The sequence below is a fragment of the Heterocephalus glaber genome, unplaced genomic scaffold, assembly GCF_053883595.1.
Source record: "Heterocephalus glaber isolate CG9 unplaced genomic scaffold, H.glaber_assembly_v1.0 deba00001463, whole genome shotgun sequence".
Lineage (NCBI taxonomy): Eukaryota > Metazoa > Chordata > Mammalia > Rodentia > Bathyergidae > Heterocephalus > Heterocephalus glaber.
In genome coordinates, this window is record NW_028258310.1 from 8660653 (window position 1) to 8683916 (window position 23264).

General features: G+C 35.1%; 1 protein-coding gene across 1 annotated transcript in view; it reads left to right on the forward strand.

The window, feature by feature from the left end:
- The window catches only part of Chsy3 (chondroitin sulfate synthase 3), a 275320-nt gene extending 258968 nt beyond the window's left edge, over positions 1–16352 (forward strand). Inside the window, exon 3 of the mRNA XM_004854437.3 lies at positions 13964–16352. Within this exon, the coding sequence (XP_004854494.1) occupies positions 13964–15526 (1563 nt within the window). The 3' untranslated portion in view covers positions 15527–16352. The remainder of the gene's footprint in view (positions 1–13963) is intronic.
- The last annotated feature ends 6912 nt before the right edge of the window (positions 16353–23264 follow it).

A 23264-nucleotide genomic window follows, 5' to 3' on the forward strand; every position in this document is an offset into this window, starting at 1 on the left:
TTAAACCACGAACAACTTTGATATGTATTATTTTACCATTATGAACTGAAATCTGATGAACTTAGTATTTTCTGATTTTAAATCTCTTCATATTTGCATAAAATAGCAAAAATCCAAAAGATACCTTATTGATAATTCTATAACAGTAATTTTAGTAATTTGTGAGCTATTTTTATGTTGTCTGAAAGTATGAAGCTGTGTCAAATATATACTGCAGAAAAAAGTTCATCGCATAAAACAATACCTCAAGATATTTTCTATATGGTCTGATAGTATTCTTCTATAACTAAAATAGCTAAATAGAATGAATGGGATAAAAAGCATCAATTTAATGATACAGATCACCCATAGGAGAGTGTTATTCTGGTTTCAACCAAAAATGAATTAGTCAAAAAGAAGACAAGTCCATTTAGAAATATACAGAACAAAGGGCTGGGAATTTAGCTCAGTGGCACTGCACCTGCTTTGCAAGCACAAGGTCCTGAGTTCAATCCCTGGTACCAGAAAAAAAAATAAACTTAATTGTAAAAAATGTTTTGGGCCGAGGATTTAGCTCAGTGGTTCTGTCACCTTCCTTGAAAGTGCAAGGTCCCCAGTTCAAGCCCCAGTACCAAAAAAAAAAAAAAAAGAAAAAAAGAAAAAAGAAAAAAATATACAGAACAATAGCACACTGAAGAAATTAAGATTTATCAACATTGACCTTTTTGACAGGACTCTTTTGGGTGCATATAACAGAGCCACAACTACACTAACTAAAATAAAGTGGAAACATAGCCTTAGGAAACTGAAAGCTCTGTGTGTGACTGGCCCGAAACATTGTGCTTGTGCTCAGTTCTCTCAACAGTACTGCTTTTCTTGTGTCACTTTTCTGCTATGTCTGGATTGTGAAGTCTATTTTCCTTTCTCTGGGGGTATGGTGTAAAGAAACCTGACCTCATGGCCAAACAGCACCATTTTTTACATGTGAGAGATCTTGCCCACAAATGAAGCTAATCCACCCAGAAACATTTAGGACAAAGTATATTAAGTGGTCAGTGCAACATTCACTCTCTCTGGGAAGATTAGGGTCTTCTAAAATAAAGAATATTACACATATATATATATATATATGCACATAATACATAATAATGCATGTAGTATATATGATGCATATAATATATAACATAATAATGTATATATCATGTATAATACCTAATTATATGTAATGGGTATTATATATGTATGTATTTGCCATTTAACTATTTCTAAGTCTATGTTTCAGTAGGATCAATTCTATCCGGATTTCTGCACAGCAGATCTCTTGCAGTTTCCATCTTACAAAACCAGAACTTGGTATCCATTGAACAACAGCTTCCCATTTTCTCTTTTCTTAACCCCTGACATTTGCCATTCTACTTTCTATTTCTATGCATTTGATTACGTTAGATACCTCCTATAAGTGAAATTATCCAATACCCTTTAATGACTGACTAATTTCACAATGTATGCTTTCAGGTTAATCCACATTGTAGCAAGTGACGTAATAGAGAAAGGAAAATAACTTTTAAAGTTTTTTGCTATTTATTTATCTTTATTTTTTACTGTAATGTGGCTTAAACCAAGGCCTCACTCAAGGTAGGCAAATAGTCTATCCAGCCCTTTTATAATTTTATTTTCAGATAGGGTCTCCTTAAGTTGGCCAGGTTGCCATTAAACTTGTGCTCCCCCTGCCTTGGGTTCTGAAATGGCTGAGATTACATGTGTTAGCCACTGGCCTCAGATTTTTTGTTATTTAAAAAGTATATCTGTGAAGAGTGTGATGGCTTGTGCCTGTAGTTCCAGCTACTCAAGAGGCTTACACAGAATGAGCTGCAGTCCAAGCCCAGTCTGTGTCAAAATGAAAATAACAATAACAACAATAATTTCTTTTAAAAGGGCTGGGGATGTAGCTCAGTGATATCCTGCCCCTGGGTTAGATCCTTAGTACTGCACAAAGATAAACCATAAGCACAACTGACTTAGGCAACTTAAATACCAAAAGATTAATTGTACCTCTTCTCCAGGTTTCCCAATGATAACATCTTGAGAAACTGTAACCAGGGTACGGATATAACCCAATGATCCTATTGAGATTTTCCCAGTTTGGCTTCCCTATGTTCTCACGCACCATCACCTCTGCAAAGCCCCATCTATGAGCACTTGAGGCTTTGAGTGGACATCTAGACAAGCCACACATTCATGTGGCTCTGCACAAGCATGACCACATACACACACACAGACACACACACACAGACACACACACACACACACACACACACACACACACACACACACAGAAGCCAAACTGGAAAAATATCAACAAGATCAGTGGATTATATCCATACTCTTGTTGTGAAAATTATAGTTTTTCAAGATGTTGTCATTTGCGAAAACTGGAGAAGGGGTACAATGAATCTTTTGGTGTTTTTTTACAACTACATGTAAATCAATAATTACCTTAGAGGGTGAAATTGTGATTTGACAGGATACAGGAATGAGATTGTTTCAATATTTGTATTTATTAAGACTTGCTTTATGGTCTAAAATATGGTTTAATTTAGAGAAAGATCCATGGGTCACAGAAAAGAATACATATTCTGCTGTTGGATGGTGCACTCTATAGATTTCTCTTAATTCCACTTGTTCTATAGTGTAATTCAAAGCTGATTTTTCCATTGACCTTATGTCTGGTTGATATATCAGTTAGAATGAGGTATTGCAGTCACCTATTACGACTGTACTGGAGTCTATCTGTTCTTTTGCATCATGTAGCATTTTGTTTGATGAAATATAGCACAACAATACTCAATGTGTATATGTTCACAATCATTAACTCTTTTGGTGAATTGTTGCCTTTACCAATATGTAGTGACATACCTTGTCTCTTCTAACTAGTTTTAGTATAAAGTCAGCTTTGTCAGATATAACTACTCCTACTTGTTTTCAGATTCCAGATACTTGTAGTAGCAATTTTCCATTTCTTTCATTTTCCACCTGCATAAGTCTTTTTGGATTTGGTATGTTTCTTGCAGGCAGCATATACTTGTGTCTTCTTTCTTGATCCAGTCTATCAGTCTGTGTCTTTTAATTGTTTAATTAAGACCATTTAAATTATTATTATTAAAATGTATGTACTAGTTCATATCATTTTGTTGCTTTTTTTGATATGATTCATTTTAGATTCTCCTTTGTTCATCTACTTTTTCAAGAAATTCGTTACTTCCATTTTTTCCTTTTCTCACATTTACTACTTTCTCTTCTTTCCTTTTCCTTACCCCTCTAATGTCCCCTTCCCCTTTGGAACTTTTCTATTTCATATTATCTATTATACATTGTTCTCATGGTTCTAATATCACTTTCCTCTGTTTTTAAGATTATCTTAATATTTTGTGAAATGTTGCTTCGTGGTCATGGATTTCTTTATGCTTATCTTCAAAGGTCTTTGTACATCCCTCAGTTTGTAAGGATAGCCTTGAAAGCTATTACAATCTAGGTTGGCAGTTTTCTTTCAGGGTGAAATATATCATTCCAAGCCTATCTGACCTTTAGATAGAGTTCTGTTGAGAAATTTACTGTTATTTTGATGAATTAATCATTATAATTGCTCTGATGTTTCTTTCTGACAGATTTTAATATTTTTTGTTGTTGTTGTTTTTCTGAATTTTGGCAATTTGACCATGATATGACATGAAGACATCCTTTTCTGAGTGTGTGTGTATATATATACACACACACATGCCTTGAGTATTTGGGTATACATTTTATTGCCCAGATTTGTGAACTTTTTGTTAATTTATGTAAAAATTTTAATTGTGGTGTATGGTTTTTCTATGCCATTAGCCTATATTTCTTCATCTTCATCAAGCCCAATGATTATTAAATTTGGTCTTTTACAGTTGTCCAAGAACGATGGAATATACTTCTGTTCCTTGTTTCTTATTTTCTTTTTTATTATTGTCTGAATGTTCCTTGTCTTTAAGCCCTGATCTTTTCTTATGATTAATCAAGCCTACTGTTGAAACTTCCTATTAAGGTTTTTTTTTATTTTACTAATTAATGTTTTCATTTCCAAAATTCCTTATTGGTTCTATTTAGAATCTCTTTTTATTAAAATGGTTTTTTTCATAGCTTGTGTTTTCTTATTTAATTCATTAAGCTACATATTTATATCTTTTGTGGTCTCACCGATTATTTTAACTAAAAGTTTTAAAAAATTCTTTGTCTAGAATTGCATTTATTTCAATATCTGTGCAATCAGCATTGGGAAAGCAATAAATTTTTGGAAATATCTTGATGTCTTTTTTCTCATAATTCTGGTGTATACGTGTTGAACATCATAGATCAGTTGGCATAGATATCTCTGACACTGTTTTATGAAGGTCATTTTAGTACGGGCTTTCTCTTTGTGATGTGCCCTAGGCTGTGTGTCTAACTTTGGAAGTCCTCACTCAACCTATTCAAAATCTTAGGTTTAATCTCTACCATTATCTTGTGAGGAGAGAGTAATGACCAGTAATGTTAACATCTAAAAAACAAACTATACATCAACATAAAATTTGAACTTTATTTTAAAAATTCTAAGCTATTTCCCTAATACTGGAAAAGAAAGGGAGAGTAATAATATAATTAGTAATAGTGTAATAATTAGTAATTAGTAATAATGTAGGATAAGGTAAGGAAAAATAGGCATTAATTATATATATATATATATATATAGATGGATAGATAGATAGATAGATAGATAGATAGATTTTTTTTTTTTTTTGGTACCGAGCTCCGGTCTTTGCTCTTGCGCAGCAGGTGGTGAAACCACTGAGCTAAATCCCTGGCCAATGACAATATTATTATACAATAAAAAATAGGAAAAATATGGAGGAGACATGTGAGAGTAAAAAGATGGAAAAAAAGAAAGAAGGGAAAGGAATTAAACAGAAAGTGAGAGAAGAGATAGAGATTGAATTCAATAAATGAACCAACAGAATAACAAGTTAGAGAAACAATGTATGATTTGGGAAAACATTATAAAACAGTGTAGAACACTACAGAAACAAAAGCAGCACATATTCACTCTAACAGACACATGCATGATACACACACATGCGCACACACACACACACACACACAGATCCAATATTTCTCCTGTGGACAGTTATTTCCCCTGCACTTTTGTTATTGGATACCACCTCAGAAAAGGAGGGCTGAGTAGGAAAAACTTTAGGGGAGTCTGGAGACAGCTCTGCCTTTTTATGGTTTTTAGATGAATGCTAAGGCAAGGCTGTCAACAGTTAAAGTGAATCATACTCAGAATTTTCTGCACTTGGAAATAAAGGTACAGGAAGAATTTGGAATGTCCACTGAGGCTCTCATTCAGATCATCTGTGATGGGTCTGGATTGTGGGTCCAAGTTCCAGAGCTCACTGGACTGTTTTTGGAGGCACAGCTGACCACTGTCTGCACTGCTACATTTACTCTGAATGCTTCTGAGCAATGAAGAGGTAGTTGAGCTCAGACTGTGCTCTGAGAAGTCTTCTCTGGGATGAAAAACCACAAGCAGTCAGCTTTTTCTGGTCCTTACAGAAGCGCTACAGACTCAGATCCCTGCCCCCTGCAAAACCTCACATGGATATGGATGAACTCCTTACCTGCCACAACAGTCAAACTGCCTTTTCTTTTTTTTTTGGCATTTCCCTCCACCTGGCTAAATGCACTAGCAGCTTCTAGACTCCATACTGTCCAGCTACTGTGTATTCTCCCACAGTGAAGTTTGGACAGCTGCAACTCAGCCACTCAGGCATTTCCCTCTATCCCATGATTTTAATTTCTATGTCATAGTCACCATTTTCCTGGGCCCAGCTGACTTGTAGGGAAGGTGTACACTGCCTCCATGGGAAGAAGTGGTTGTTGTGTAGTGAAGATGTAAAATATGTGAGGGTTTCTGTTCTCCCACCCTGCTCACCAAGGCAATGGGACATGCTGCCTCAGATTAAACCTGCTTCATGTGTGTGTGTGTGTGTGTGTGTGTGTGTGTGTGTGTGTGCATGTTTTAAGTGCTTAATTCTTTCTGTAGCTGTGTCTCTTCTATTTTTCTAAAACAAGTGTTGCCACCAGTAGCTGATTCCACCAGCCTGGCTCACCTGAGTCCCTGATCCAGTTATAAACATAGAGTAGGTTTTCTGCCCTACATTTTCCTGTGCTGTATTTTCCTTTTGCTTTGTGAAATTGACTCTGTCTATGGATGCTTTAGCCATTGACTTTGCTCCGCTTGGCCTTTTGTTCCTACTTGCTTCCAGATGATCCTGCTCAACTTCAAGAGCTTTTGGAAAACCACATTTTGGTGACTAATATTATTTCAATCTCTGAGGTTTTTAAAGCTGGAGTTGGCTCTATTTTATTTTTAACACTCATTATTTCAAGATCACTATTGAAGTATAATTTATGTTCCACAAAATTCTTCCCCTAAGTGTACAGGATCGTGGTATCCAGTAAATTTATATTGTGCCATCATTTTCACAATCTAATTTTACAAAGTTCCTATTGTTCCAAATGTTGTCTTGGGCCTGTTTGCAGTCAATTCCTTACAGTTTTTTTTATTTTACTTTAGCATTTATATAGCTATAGTCATCCCATATATTTCCTATGCTATTTTTCATTAGTAATTAGGTTAAGGGGATAAAGAAGTCTTAATGTACTAAAAGAGTAATAATAATTTAATACACAGATCTTTCTTAGCAGTTATTCTTCCTCTGTCTGATTTTTATAATAGATTTTCCTATAGCCTCTCAGATAAATTTCCTTCTCTGAGTGTAAGACTATGGGTGATGTATTTAAAGCGCTGTTGTTAACTGTAATGCAGTGGTGTTAATTATGATTTTGGTACTGTGAAGTGATGCCTTTTCAGAATAAGCTTTGGAAGTACCATGAAATCAACTGATAATCTTTAAAGTAGAGGAAACTAACTTACATTAGAAATTCCCAATAATTTTCAATAAGCAACTATAATTTTTTTTAATTTTACATTTTTTCATAAAACAATTTGCTCCATGCAAAACGTATTGTGGTAAGTAGCAACACTAATAATCATGAGAAGTCAGGCTTTAGTTGTAATCTTATTATTCCTGATTAAATAAATTAATTCCCATAAACCTTGGTTTCCTGAAATCCTCACAACAATTTGTCTCTCTTATAATAATTAAATACTTCAATGTGATGCTGGATATGTTAAAGTGTTGGAGAATCCAGTCAAGTTTATAATTGTTCCCAAACATCTCAGAAATAAAGATGAAGCAAATTAACTAAAGGGTATAACTTTCATTCTCATTTGCCCTATGATTCCTAGCTAAGAAGAAGCATCTCAGGAGAAGTTTGGCATGTCCTTCAGCTGTTGTTTATACAGAGCTATCATTTACTGAATGCTTTCTATGTGACAGACACAATGCCAAGCACCTTATATATTTTTTATTTAATAACATGTTAAGAACACTGATTTTATCAATATGGAGACTGAGATTTAAACATGTTGTCTAGAAAATGACAGAAATGATTATTATGATAGCATTATCTATCTAACCTGTATAGGTTTATCCTCCTACATATAAAGGTGGAAAATTTCAATATACTCTTTTCTTCTCATTGGAAAATGTAAACTAAATTAAGATACTCTCATCACTATTCTACTACTTGGAGTAGGTATAAATATTCTACTTTCAAGGATTTTGGGGACCACTGCTTTTCTTCTGTTTATTATATTTCTGCAAAAATTCATTTGAAAGGGCTGGGGATTTAACTCAGTGGTTCTGCTGCCTGCCTCACAATCCCAAAGTCCTGAGTTCAATCCCCGCTACCAAAAAAAAATTCATTTGAAAAATATACCCTATACAGACAAAATTGATCAAAATGATGTAATTATACACTTTCATATTAAGATATCATTTGTTCTACACTAAAGGGTCACCTTTGTCAAACTGGTAGAATTACTCAATTTAATATCACTAAAGGAGTGGGTAAATCTACATATTAACAGCTCAACTCTGAGAATTATTTCTAACTTTACTTAGCACATTGTCTCATCTAGGAATGAAAGCATGCCTTAAGAAAGAATTGCTTCAAATAACTAATACCTTTGGCAGATATTATAATTAGTAGTCAGTATGTGATCTGATTTCTTTTATCTGCTTATAGAGAAAAAATCCATGAAAAATTATAGAATTCAAAATACTAAAGTGATTTTAGATAAAAACAAATGGAGATATATAAGTCCACCACAAATTATCGATTTAATTCAATAAAACTTGACCAAAACTTCATATAAAATTTGGCCTATGTTTATTGGAAAAAATTGGATGTCATTAAACTGCTGCATCTTAAAGCAACTCTTAAATCCTTCTAAAAAATAACTCTTGTTATTTCCTTCAAAATCAAATAATGATATCTTAAAAATTTATCTGAGGATGAAAAAGAGACCAAGTAAAATACCAGAGATAAAGAATCTGCCATAGTGTTATAATCCACTCACATTCAGGTCACCTTATCTTAGAATACTCTGATACTATCTCTTACTCTGTTTCTCTCTCTGTCTCTCTCTGTCTCTGTCTCTGTCTCTCTCTCTCTCTCTTCGCTCTGTCTTTCTCTGTCTCACTTTGTCTCTCTTTTTCTCTCTATGTCTCTCTTTCCATCTTCATTTGCACACATATTTGTGTACACACATATCATAAAACATACCAAACATATGTAATTCCACATGATTGCATATGCATACCTTTAGATTATCTTCTATTAATTGATGTATTAGGGTGTAACAAACAAGCATATCGCAAGTAATTGTTCAGTGAATGTTGACAAACTAAATGTATACATATCATCATCTAATAGAACATTAGCCAGCACATGTTTCCCGCTTCTCAATTTTTCATCACTGATTTAACAGCTAACACTGTCATTAGCTTTACTTGTTTCTGAATTTCACATAATAGAATCCTACAAATCCACTCTTGTTAAATGGCTTCTTTTGTGTGTGTGTGTGTGTGTGTGTGTGTGTGTGTGTGTGTGTGTGTGAGAGAGAGAGAGAGAGAGAGAGAGAGAGAGCACTCAGGACCTCCTACAAATTCTATACCATTGAGGTACACCCCCAGCCCCTATTTACTTTTTTGTAAGTCATAGTACTGTATTAATTTTTTACTGCTTTATTGTTTTCCATTACTTGAACATATTACATCTACTTATCTCTTATATTCAATGTATATTTGGGATTTTCAAGTTTGAGGGCATGATAAGTACTGTGGCAATATTCGTCAAGTGTATGTTTATGTGTGTTCTTATTGACCATAATGGAGAGTAGAGTTACTGAGCTATTGGCAATGTGTCTATTTTAGTTGATAAACTTTTCCCCACATGGCTGAGCCAGGTTATATTCTTATCAGCAGTTTATCAGTTTCAATCTTTCACTTCCTTGACAATGCTTACTATTATTAACCTGCTTGGGTTCAGTCATTCTTGTGGAGCCCTAATGTTAACGCACTAGATTTTATGTTACACTGATGATGAATGAGGCAGAGAGAGTTGATATGTTTGTTGAGTATTTACAGCAGGTAATTGGTTTTACTCCTCCAAGTGAACCTTCTATTTTTTAAAATTAAATTCTTTTATTGGTACATTGTAGGTATACAACACAACTACATTTCTCATTGGGAACTGTACCTTTATATAATGCATCTTAGTTCTTATTTTTTCCCCATTCCTAGCCCTCCCTTCACGCCCTCCACCCTTCCATATTTACAAAGACTTTATTTCCATTTTTTCCATTTCTCAGCGTTTTTCCTTTGCCTTCTTTCCTTTCCCCTGCCCCTCCCACTACCCCTACCCCTTTGGACCTTTTCTTCCTATTTTACATTATTGATTATTCATTCTAATCACTGGTACATTTTAGGTATACAATATAATGACATTCATCATTGGAAATTTGCACCTTTACATAGTCTCTCTTGGTTCTTATTTTTCACCCTTGCCCAGCCCTCCCTTCAACTCCTCCAGTCCTCCCTATTTACAAAGGTTTTGTTCCTATTTTTCCATTTTCTCATATTAATCCCATTCTCTTCTATCCTTTGCCCTAGCCCTCCCACTTCCTTCCCCTTTGCCCCTTTTCTTCCTATTTCACATTACCTATTATACATTTTAGCCCTTATTTACACTTTCAGTTTCTCACACCAGAGAAACTATTCAGTATTTATACATGTGTGTTCTATTTATTTCACATAAGAGTATCGCCTCAATGTGCATCCACTTAGCTATAAATGTCTCTAATTTCTCATTTTTTATGGCTGAGTAGTACTCCATTTTATTTTTAAAAACCCCACATTTTCTTGATCCAGTCTCCAGTTGATGGGCATTTGGGCTGTTTCCAAGTTTTAGCTATTAAAAACTGTGCTGCTATGAACATGGGTGCACATATATCACTGTGGTATGATTCTTTTAATTCTTTGGGGAAGATCCCTAGCAGTAGAATAGCAGGGTCAAATGGTACTTCCAGTCCTAATTCTTTGAGGTATCTCCATACTGATTTCCACAGTGCTTGCACCAGTCTACACTCCCACCGGCAGTGGAGCAGGGTTACTCTTTCCCCACAGCCCCACCAGCATTTCTTATTGGTGGATTTCATGATAGCAGCCATTCTTTCTGGAGTGAGATGGAATCTCAGCATTGTTTTCATTTGCATCTCTCAAATGACCAGTGATGTTGAACATTTTTTCATGTATTTATTTGCCATTTCTACTTCTTTGTCTGAGAAATGTCTGTTCATTTCAGATACCCATTTTTGGATTGAGTCTTTAATTTTGGGAGGTCTGATTTTTTAAGTTCTTTATAGATTCGAGATAGTAGATCTTTGTCTGAGGAAGAGCAGGTGAAGATTTTTTCCCACATTGTGGGTTTTCTCTTCACACTGCTGGTGGTTTCTCTTGCTGTGCAGAAGCTTTTTAATCAGAAGAGATCCCACTTGTTGATTGTTTGTGCTAGTTCACAGGCAACTGAGGTTTTGTTCATAAAATCTTTTCCTACACCGATGTCTTCAAGGGTTCTACTTAACCTCTGTTCCAACTGGTTCAGAATTTCTATTTTAATATTTAGATCTTTAATCCATTTTGATTTTAGTTTAGTGCATGGTGAGAGATACAGGTCTAGTTTTAATCTTTGGCAAGTTGAAGCCCAATTTTTAAAGCACCATTTATTAAAGAGGCTATCTTTCCTCCAGTGAAGGTGTTTGGCTCCTTTATCAAAGATGAGATGGCTGAGTGTGTCTGGCATTGTTTCTGCATCTTCTAATCTGTTCCACTGGTCCTCAAGTCTGTTTCTTTGCCAGTACCATGCTGTTTTTATCACAGTAGCTTTGTAGTAGAGTTGCAGGTTGGGGATTGTGATATCCCTTGCCATGTCTCTGTTACCTAGAATTGCTTTTGCTATTCTGGGTCTCTTCTTGTTCCAAATGAAGTTTTGGATTGTTTTCTCAAGGTCCATGAAGTATGCTGCTGGGATCTCAATTGGAATTGCATTAAATCTCTATAGCAGTTTTGGAAGTATGGCCATTTTCACTATATTAATCCTTCCTACTCAGGAGCAGGGGATGCCTGTCCATTTTCTGATATCATCTTCAATCTCTCTTTTCAGAGTGCCATAGTTTTCAGAGAAGAGGTCTTTGATTTCTTTCATTAGGATGATTCCTAGGTATTTCAGTTTTTTGGATGCTATTGTGAAAGGAATTATTTGCCCTATTTATCTCTCAGTGAGTCTGTCATTAGTGTAGAGGAAAGCTATTGATTTTTGTGTGTTGACCTTGTATCCAGGTACACTACTGAATTTGGTTATCGTTCTTGGGGTCTTCTATATAGAATATCATGTCATCTGCAAATAATGACAATTTGACTTCTTCATTACCTATCTTTATTCCTTTTATTTCTTTCTCTTGTCTAATTGCCATGGCTAATGTTTCCAGAACTATATTGAACAAGAGTGGTGACAGTGGACATCCTTGTCTTGTTCCTGATTTTAGTGTGAAGGATTTCAGTTTTTGACCATTTAGTATGATATTGGCTGTTGGTTTTTCATAGATGGCTTCTATCAGTTTGAGGTAGAGACCATCTATTCCAATTTTTTGTAGGGTTTTTTTCATAAATGCATGTTGGATTTTGTCAAATCCTTTTTCTGTGTCTATGGAGATAATCATATGGTTTTTGTTCTTGGCTCTATTGGTATAGTGTATTACATTGATTGATTTTCGTATATTGAACCATTCCTGGATCCCTGGGTTGAATCCCACTTGATCAGGGTGTATGATCTTCTTGATGATCTTCTGCATTCTGTTTGCCAGTATCTTATTAAGGATTTTTGCATCTATGTTCATTAGTGAGATTGGCCTATAATTCTCTTTTTCAGTTGGGTCTTTCTCTGCTTTGGGGATCAAGGTGATGCTTGCTTCCAGGAATGAATTTGGGAGTATTGCTTCCCTTTCAATTTCATTAAAGACTTTAAACAGTAGTGGCAGTAGTTCCTCTCTAAATGTCTTGTAGAATTCAGCAGTGAAGCCATCAGGGCCCAGGCTTTTCTTAGTTGATAAGTTTTTAATTACATTTTCAATTTCATTGGTTGATATTGGGTTGTTTAGAATTTTTAGGTCTTCTTCATTCAACTTTGGTAATTCATATGTATCTAGGAATCTGTCCATTTCTTCTGTGTTGTCCATCTTATTGGCATATAGGTTCTGGAAGTAGGTATTGATGATCATCTGGATTTCTGCTGGGTCTGTTGTCATTTCACCCTTTTCATTCCTAATTGCATGGATTTGGGCCTTTTCTTTCCTTTTTCTGACAAGGTTGGCTAAAGGTTTGTCAATTTTGTTGATTCTTTCAAAGAACCAACTCTTGGCTTCACTGATTTTTTGTATCGTTCTCTTAGTCTCCATTGCATTGATTTCTCCTCTGATCTTTATAATTTCCTCCCTTGTATGAGCTTTGGGGTTGTCCTGCTCTTCTTTTTCTAGAAGCTTAAGGTTCAGCATCAGGTTGTTTAATTGGGCTCATTCTGTTTTCCTAATATGTGTATTCACTGCTATGAGTTTCCCTCATAAGACTGCTTTCATTGTGTCCCATAGATTCCGATATGTTGTATTGTCATTGTCATTTAATTGAAGGAACTGACTGATTTCTTCTTTAATTTCCTCTGTGACCCATTGTGAACCTTCTATTTTTGAACACTCATCATATGTGAATTCTGCCTCTTTTCTTCACAATGATCTGTGATGGAATATAAAAATATTCAATTCTTCTCTTTTTTTTATATTCTGGATTAGCACCAAAATTCATAGGGAAGCAAAGATTATTTAAAAATATATACCTGGAACTTAGTTTGCAGTATCAGATTATACAAACTTGACATTTATGTTGTCACTCATACTTGAAAACTGAAAAGGTTGATCTCATAGAAGTAGATAGTAAAGTGGTGGTTACTGAAGGCTAGGGAAGTTGTGGGAAGGTTCGGGAAGTGTTAGTCAAATGATACAAAATTTTAATTTGATATGAGGAACAAATAAAAAAGACCTACTGTGCAACATAATGAGGAGAGTTAATAATAATGCATTGTATTATTTAAACATGCTGAATATTATTAAGTATTCTCATCCCAAAAATGGCAACCATGTGAGGTAATGAATAAGCTAATTATCTAGATTTACAAATTCCATAATGTTCAAATATTTCAGAACATATTGTACACAAGAAATACAATATTTTTGTCAATTTTTAAAAGGTAAAATTTCACATTCTTTAAAATACAAATTTTACAAACTAGTTTATTCTGTAATACCACATGAATAAATTTTATCAACTATTTTAATTTAAATTTTTTGCTTTCTTGTTGATTATTTTAAAATTAGTCTAACATTATGATTTAATTTTACTTTCAGATGCAACAACTGTTTCATGAAAATTATGAACACAACCGGAAGGGTTACATCCAAGATCTTCACAATAGCAAAATCCATGCAGCCATAACTCTGCATCCTAACAAAAGGCCTGCATACCAGTACAGACTGCATAATTACATGCTCAGTCGAAAAATCTCTGAACTTCGCTTCCGCACCATCCAGCTCCACAGAGAAAGTGCTCTGATGAGCAAGCTCAGTAACAGTGAAGTGAGCAAAGAGGACCAGCAGCTTGGCGCAATGCCATCTTTTAATCATTTCCAGCCTCGGGAGAGAAATGAAGTGATAGAATGGGAATTCATGACAGGGAAGCTCCTGTATTCGGGTGCTGAGAACCAGCCTCCTCGGCAGAGCATCAGCAGTGTTCTCAGGACAGCGCTTGATGACACTGTCTTGCAGGTGATGGAGATGATCAATGAGAATGCCAAGAGTAGAGGAAGGCTCATTGACTTCAAGGAAATCCAGTATGGCTATCGCAGGGTGGATCCCCTGTATGGGGTGGAGTACATTTTGGATTTACTACTCCTTTATAAGAGGCACAAAGGAAGGAAACTGACAGTGCCAGTGAGACGTCATGCCTATCTCCAGCAGTCGTTCAGCAAGCCTTTCTTCAGAGAAATGGAAGAGCTTGATGTCAACAGTCTTGTGGAGAGTATTAATAGTGACACTCAGTCATTCTCCTTTATATCCAATTCCTTAAAGATGCTTTCTTCTCTTCAAGGGTCCAGAGAAATGGGAGGCCCTAATGAAAAGAAAATACATATTCTTGTCCCCCTCATTGGAAGGTATGACATTTTCTTGAGATTCATGGAGAACTTTGAAAACACGTGTCTTATCCCAAAGCAGAATGTAAAGTTGGTCATCATTCTCTTCAGCAGGGATTCTGGCCAAGATTCAAACAAGCACATTGAGTTGATAAAAGAATATCAAAACAAATACCCTTCTGCAGAAATGAACCTGATTCCTATGAAAGGCGAGTTTTCCAGAGGTCTTGGTCTTGAAATGGCTTCTTCTCAGTTGGACAATGATACTTTGCTGCTATTTTGTGATGTTGACTTGATATTTAGAGGAGATTTTCTCCAACGATGTAGAGACAATACATTTCAGGGACAACAAGTGTACTATCCCATCATCTTTAGCCAGTATGACCCAAAGCTAACCAATGTGGGAAGTCTTTCCACTGATGATGACTTTGTGTTTTCAAAGAAGACTGGATTTTGGAGAGACTATGGCTATGGAATCACTTGTATTTACAAAAGTGATCTTCTGAGTGCAGGTGGATTTGATACCTCAATACAAGGCTGGGGACTGGAAGATGTAGATCTGTACAATAAAGTTATTCGATCTGGCTTAAGGCCTTTCAGAAGTCAAGAAGTAGGAGTGGTGCATATTTTCCATCCAGTTCATTGTGATCCAAACTTGGACCCTAAGCAGTACAAAATGTGCTTAGGATCTAAAGCAAGTACTTTTGCCTCAACCATGCAACTGGCTGAACTCTGGTTAGAAAAACATTTGGGTGTCAGGTACAATCGAACTCTTTCCTGACAGTCCGGGCAACAAATATTGCCTTTCTAAAGGGGAGTTTACCTCATTGTTTATTGTTATTTTTATTTTATTGTTGTTATTGTTATTATTATTATTATTTTATTTTGTTGTCACAGTCTTAAACTACTCCATTGTCTTCCAAAGGGTGTTTTTTGAACTCAAGCAAGAAGAGTATGCCGTTCACTGATATTTCAGAGTTCTACTGAAGTCAATATGTGCATTACTTTTATATATCTTTATTTGAGATTGAGTTACATCATGGCAATCAAATGACTTCTGAAGCTCATTCATCACAAGAGACAGCTTAGAAGAATGTTCTCTTAGGGCTTAAAGATGCAATATCGACTTTTATTTTGTTTGTCAAATTCAATGTGATACAAATATTTACTGGTGAAAGGTACCACAAAAGTGCTTTATGCTTCCTCTGAGGAAGGGACTCTGTAACATAAACTTGAGTTTTGTAATTTATACAAGGACTTAAATATATAGACAATAATTTTCTTCATCTTTAGAATTTTTAAAGTAAATGAACACCTATGATTGTATGTTTATTTTTTAAAAAAAGTTTTAAAAATTGAGGAGTTTTGTTCCACAAGCAACCGGTACTGGCTACCCTGGTCTTATGACATTATGAACTCCTTCTAACTGCTATAAATGCGAATGAACTTTATTTTCTCAAGAAAATATGATTTAATTAAATATTCATGTACATTTTAGAAGCTTTATGAAACAATGTCCTTCATTTGCTGGCAAGAAGATAAAATTTGACAGAACCTGTTTATTTATAAATAAAACACAGGTATAGCAGTATTCTTTTTCAAAAGCACTGAAAAAGTTTTGTCATTTTCTTTTTGTCCTATTTGTTATATTTCTTAATGACCATCCATATTTATTGAAACATGTTTGTTGCACGGGCTGAAAATGTTAAGAAGGGCTTATGAGTATGTTCCTTATATTTCTATGCTCCAAAGCCTAGCCTGCATAAGTAATTAACATGAGCAGTTTCTTTACTCAATGACCTGCAAACTGAAAGTAACATTCTTCACTGGTCTCTGTAGTGTTAAGATCCAGTGGATCCAAGAATAGTCCAGATGCTATCTTTAATATGGTTGGACCTACCTGAAAGACATAACAATTATTAGGGAAATAACAAACATCACATTAATTTTATATTATAAAAAAGAGTAATACTTTATCTAATTTTCCATGTCCTTTGGTCTTTGAATCAAGTCAGTTGTGACCACTTTGTAGAAAAGCATCACTATGTTGAAGAAATGCAATTAAAAAATGAATATCCATGCAAGAAGAATTCATGAAGACATATTTTTAAAATTGCAATTGTAAAACGGTATTATACTTACATGTTTCAAAAGCCAAACAAAATTATAAAATTTCCATAGTGATCAGCCCCTCTCTTCATATATACGTTTCCTTGATCACACTTAGCCACTGTTTAAGATATATGTATATTTATGTATATGTCTTTCCAGAGTTTCTGAAGCAGATAAGATACATATTTTATTTTTTATAGTTTTTTTTTAAACAGAGATGGTTCTATTGGTACATTTTAGATATACAATATGATGATATTCATCTTTGGGAATTTGCACCTTTACATAATCTCTCTTGGTTCTTATATTTCCCCTTTCCCCTGCCCTCCCTTCAACCCCTCCATCCCTCTCTATTTACAAAGGCTTTGTAACCATTTTTCCATTTTTCTCATATTAATTCCATTCCCTTCTTTCATTCCCCCTACCTCTCCCATGTCCCCTTCCCCTTTGCCCCTTTTCTTCCTATTTCACATTATCTATTATACCTTTTAGTCTTTAATTACACTTTCACATTCTCACACTAGAGAAACTATTTGGTATTTACACGTGGGTCCTGTTTATTTCACTTAAGAGTAATGCCTCAATGTGCATCAATTTAGATATAAATGTCTCTAATTTCTCATTTGTGATGGATGAGTAGTACTCCATTTTATACAAAAACCACACTTTCTTTACCCAGTCTCCAGTTGATGGACATTTTGGCTTCTTCCAAGTTTTAGCTATTACAGGTTGTGCTGCTATGAAGATGGGTACACATATATCACTGTGGTATGATTCTTTTAATTCTTTGGGAAAGATCCCCAGCAGGGGAATAGCTGGGTCAAAAAGGACTTCCAGTCCTAGTTCTTTGAGGTCTCTCCATACCGATTTCCACAGTGGTTGCACCAGTCTACACTCCCGCCAGCAGTGGAACAGGGTTCCTCTTTCTCTACAGCCCCACCAGCATTTGTTATCACTTGATTTCATGATAGCAGCCATTCTTTCTGGAGGGAGGTGGAATCTCAGCATTGTTTTCATTTGCACCTCTTGAGTAACCAGTGATGTTGAGCATTTTTTCATGTTTATTTGCCATTTCTACTTCCTTGTGTGAGAAATGTCTGTTCATTTCAGATGCCCGTTTTTCAATTGGTTCTTTAAAATTGGGAGGTCTGATTTTTTTAAGTTCTTTATAGGCTCTAGATAATAGACCTTTGTCTGAGGAATAGCAGTTGAAGATTTTTTCCCACATTGTGGGTTGTTTCTTCACACTGTTGGTGGATTCTCTTGCTCTGCAGAGGTTTTTTAATAGAGGAGATCCCACTTGTTGATTTTTTGTACTAGTTCACAGGCAACTGAGGTTTTGTTCATAAAATCTTTCCTACAGCAATGTCTTCAAGAGTTCCAGCTAACCTCTGTTCCAGCCAGTTCAGCGTTTCTGTTTTTATATTTAGATCCTTAATACATTTCAATTTTAGTTTAGTGCATGGTGAGAGATATAGGTCTAGTTTTGATCTTTGGCAAGTTGAAACCCAATTTTTCCAGCACCATTTATTAAAGAGGCTATCTTTCCTCCAGTGAGGGTATTTGTCTCCCTTAGTGAAGATGAGATGACTGAGGTTATCTGGAGTTGTTTCTGTATCTACTAATCTGTTCCACTGGATCCCAGGACTGTTTCTTTGTCAGTACCATGCAGTTTTTATCACAGTAGCTTTGTAGTATAGTTTCAAGTTGGGGATTGTGATACTCCCTGCCATGTCTCTGTTACCTAGAATTTTTTTTTTGCTATTCTGGGTCTCTTCTTGTTCCAAATGAATTTTTGGATTGTTTTCTCAAGGTCCGTGAAGTATGCTGCTGGGATTTCAGTTGGGATTGCATTGAATCTATATAACAGTTTTGGAAGTATGGCCATTTTCACTATACTGATCCCTCCTACCCAGGAGCAGGGGATGTATTCCCATTTTCTGATATCATCTTCAATCTCTCTTTTCAGAGTGCCATAGTTTTCAGAGAAGAGGTCTTTGATTTCTTTCGTTAAGTTGATTCCTTGGTATTTCAGTTTTTTGGATGCTATTATGACAGGAATTGTTTGTCTTATTTCTCTCTCAGTGAGTCTATTGTTCGTGTAGTGGAAAACTATTGATTTTTGTGTGTTGACCTTGTATCCAGGTACACTACTGAATTTGGTTATTAAGTCTAGAAGACTTTTAGTGGAGTTCTTGGAGTCTTCTATATAGAGTGTCATGTCATCTCCAAATATTGACAACTTGACTTCTTCATTTCCTATCTTTATTTCTTTTATTTCTTTGTCTTGTCTAATTGCCATTGCTAATGTTTCCAAAACTATATTGAACAAGGGAAGTGATGGTGAACATCTTTGTCCTGTTCCTTATTTTAGTGTGAAGGATTTCAGTGTTTGACCATTTAGTATGATATTGGCTGTTGGTTTTTCATAGATGGCTTCTATCAGTTTGAGGTAGAGATCATCTATTCCAATTTTTTGTAGGGTTTTTATCATAAATGTATGTTGGATTTTGTCAAATGCTTTTGCTGTATCTATGGAGGTAATCATATGGTTTTTGTTCTTGGCTCTATTGATATAGTGTATTATATTGATTGATTTGCATATGTTGAACCATCCCTGCATCTCTGGGATGAATCCCACTTGGTCAGGGTGCATGATCTTCTTGCTAATCTTCTGCATTCTATTTTCCAGTAACTTATTAAGGATTTTTGCATCTATGTTCACTAGTGATATTGGCCTATAGTTCTCTTTTTGGGTTGTGTCTTTCTCTGCTTTGGGGATCAAGGTGATGCTTTCTTCCAGGAATGAATTCAGGAGTATTGCTTCCCTTTCAATTTCATTGAAGAGTTTAAACAGTAGTGGCAGGAGTTCCTCTCTAAATGTCTTGTAGAATTCAGCAGTGAAGCCATCAGGACCAAGGCTTTTCTTAGTTGGTAAGTTTTTAATTACATTTTCAATTTCATTGGCCTATATTGTGTTGTTTAGAATTCTTAGGTCTTCTTCATTCAACTTTGATAATTCATAGGTATCCAGGAATCTGTCCATTTCTTCTGTGTTTTCCATCTTATTGGCACATAGGTTCTCGAAGTAGGTATTGATGATCCTCTGGATTTCTGCTGGGTCTGTTATAATTTCACCCTTTTCTTTCTAATTGCATGGATTTGGGCCTTTTCTATCCATTTGCTGATAAGTTTGGCTAAGGGTTTGTCAATTTTGTTGATTCTTTTGAAGAATCAACTCTTGGCTTCATTAATTTTTTGTGTCATTCTCTTAGTCTCCATTGAATTGATTTCTGCTCTAATCTTTTTTTTCCCATTAACTTTATTGGTATATATTAAGTATAAAATACAGTTGCATTCATCATTGGGATCTTGTACCTTTACATGAGTATCTTGGTTCTTATTTTTTTCTGCTTCCCTTGCCCTCCCTTCACCCTCTCCACACTTCCCTACTTGCAAAGACTTTGTTTCCATTTTTTTCCTTTTCTCATATTTTTTCTTTTCCTTTTTTTCTTTTCCCCTACCCCTCCCACTTCCCCTGTTCCTTTAGACCTTTTCATCCCGTTACACAATATCAGTTATACATTTTTTTAAATTACAATATCAAGATCTAGGAGACATTGCCACAGATTTTACAGAATATAAAATGATATAGAAAGCATATTACAAAAATCTGTTTTGAAATACATTTGACAACTTCAAAGAAGTACCTTGAAAGAAAAATTAATGAAACTAATTCTAGAGGAAATATAAAATTTGAATAGCACCTATTAAAGAAAGTATATTCCTAGCTGGAAAAACTACCTATATGACAACAGCAGGCTCATAAACATTTTAACTGATAAATTATATCAAACAATTAAGGCAGAAAAAAGAAGGAACACTTCTCCCCTCATTTTAGGAACTCAACATTGTGCTAATCCTAAAACTGGATAAAGATAATAGAAAAAAGTATGAACATAGATAGAAATTTGTTTAACAAAACAAACTATTAGAAGTCAGATCTGGCAGGATGTACAAAGTGGTTTTTTCATAGAGATGGCAGTGTTTGTTCAGCATCAGAAGGAAGATCCACCCCCAAAAGACATCATTTTAACAGAGGAAAGGCAAAAGCCATATGATACTGTCACTAGTTGGAGAAAAAGTATTGGACTAAATTCTACAGCTGTTCATGGTAAACGCTATCAGGAAACTAGAAGTAGAACAGAAACTTCTCAACAGATTAAAGACATGTACTCCATACTTCCAGTGAGAATGCCTTATATGAATGAAGAAGATATAATGCTTTCTCCTTAAGGTGGGGAACAAGGACAGATATGCTTACTCTTTATCTGTCCATTAAACTTTGAAACCTCATCCCCACCAAAACAGTCTGGCAATAAAATGACACAACTAGGATAGGATTGGCCTGGCAGAGCAAAATCTTTATTTGTAGATGAAATGATCATCTACAAAGAAAATACTAAGAAATCTCTAGGAGCCTCTAGAACTTGTACTTGAATTTAGCAGGATTAGAAAACACAAGGTATATATAAAAATTCAGGTCTGTGTATACTTGCTATAGATGAAGAATTAGATATTGAAGTTTAAAAGTTATGTAGGAGTACAAAGGACCTAGAAAAGTTAAAAACAAAAACAAAAACAGTGTTGGAAGACATTTAGTACCTAATTTTAAGAGTTCTTCTGAAGTTATAGTAATCAAGGCAGTGTTGGTGTAAGGAAAGACATATAGATCATTGGAATAAAGCAGAGAATCTAGAAATAGAACCACACATATATGGTCCACTGAGTTTTGAAAGATTATTTAACATTAGCATTTTATAGAATATAAACTTGATTCAAGAGCCAAGGAAGAGATAGTGTTTTCAGCAATCATCACTCAAACACCTGGTATCTGTATGTAAAAAATTAACCCCAACCCTTTTATTCCATACATGAAAATAACTTGAAGGGATCTATGAACCTAAATATGAAAGCCTAAAAGTATAAAACTTTAAGAAGAAATTACAAGGGAAAATATTTATAAATTCAGGGTAGACAAGAACTGCCTAGGATACAAAAGACATGATGTATAAAAGAAAAAAATTGATAAATGAGATTCTGTCAAAATTTAGAACTTTAAATGACATCATTAAAATGAAAAGTAGTCCTTAAGCAGACCATATTTACAATACATATAACCTATGACCAGAATACATAAAGAATTCTTAGAGCTCATTAATAGACAACCCAATTAAAATGTAGACATAAGAAGATGATAAATAGCCAGTACAGCACAAGGAAAGGTGTGCAACTCTAGAATCAGAAAAATACTAATCAGTACAATAACAAGATTGAATTATACACTCACTAGGGAGACAAAGTTAAAAGTTATCAAGGCCTTGTAATGACTTTTTCTTTTTGTTGTATTCTCCCCCTTTGCATTTAATTTGTCACACCCAATGGATTCATTCTGCTGGGTTTCCTGGGGTTGTGATCCTCATTGTCTTTTCCTAAGGTATTGTTTAAAATTTTTTGGAGTGCCGGTTTGTTATTCATGAAGTTCCTGAGGTGCTCTTTATCATGAAAGTATCTTATTTCTCCATCAATTTTGAAAGAGAGTTTTGCAGAGTTCATCAATCTGGGTTGGACGCTGTTTTCCTTTAGGGCTTGAAATACATCACTCCAAGCTCTTCTTGACTTGAGGGTTTGCATTGAGAAGTCTGCTGTGATTCTGATGGGCTTTCCTTTGTATGTGATTTGTTTCTTTTCTCTCACTGCTTGTAGAATTTTGTTCTTCTGTTGGATTTCTGGAACCCTAACTATTATATGCCTATGTGTAGATTTTTTTTGATTAAGGCTAGCCGGAGTCCTATATGCCTCACTTATCTATATGTCATGTTCTTTTCCCCTCCTTGGAAAGTTTTCTGCCATCACTTCTGTGAACAGTTTTTTATGTCATCTGTACTCTCTCCTCTTTCTTCATTGACTCCAATCAGTCTTATGTTATTCTTCTTTGCATCGTCTAGCAGCTGCTGGATTGATTTCTCATGGTCCCTTACAATTTTAAAGCAATTTTTCTTTTCCTGGTCACTAATTGCAATCTTATCTTCTATATGTGAAATTATATCCTCACATTGGTGTGTTCTGCTGCACAGACTTTCAGTGGAGTTTTTAATCTCTTGGAAATCTGTTGTATCTGTTTTATGGATTCCATTTGTTTCCTATGTTGGGATTCCATCATGTTCCTCAGATCCTCTATTTTTTTATCTGTGTCCTCTCTAGATTTATTAATCATGTCTTGCACCATGAGCACAATCTTTGCTGTTATCTGAGTAATTATTTCTGATTTCATTTTTCCCAGATCCTCTTTTGTTGCCAGTTCAGAGAGTCCAGATGGTTGAGTATCAGATTGTTCCATCTCTTTT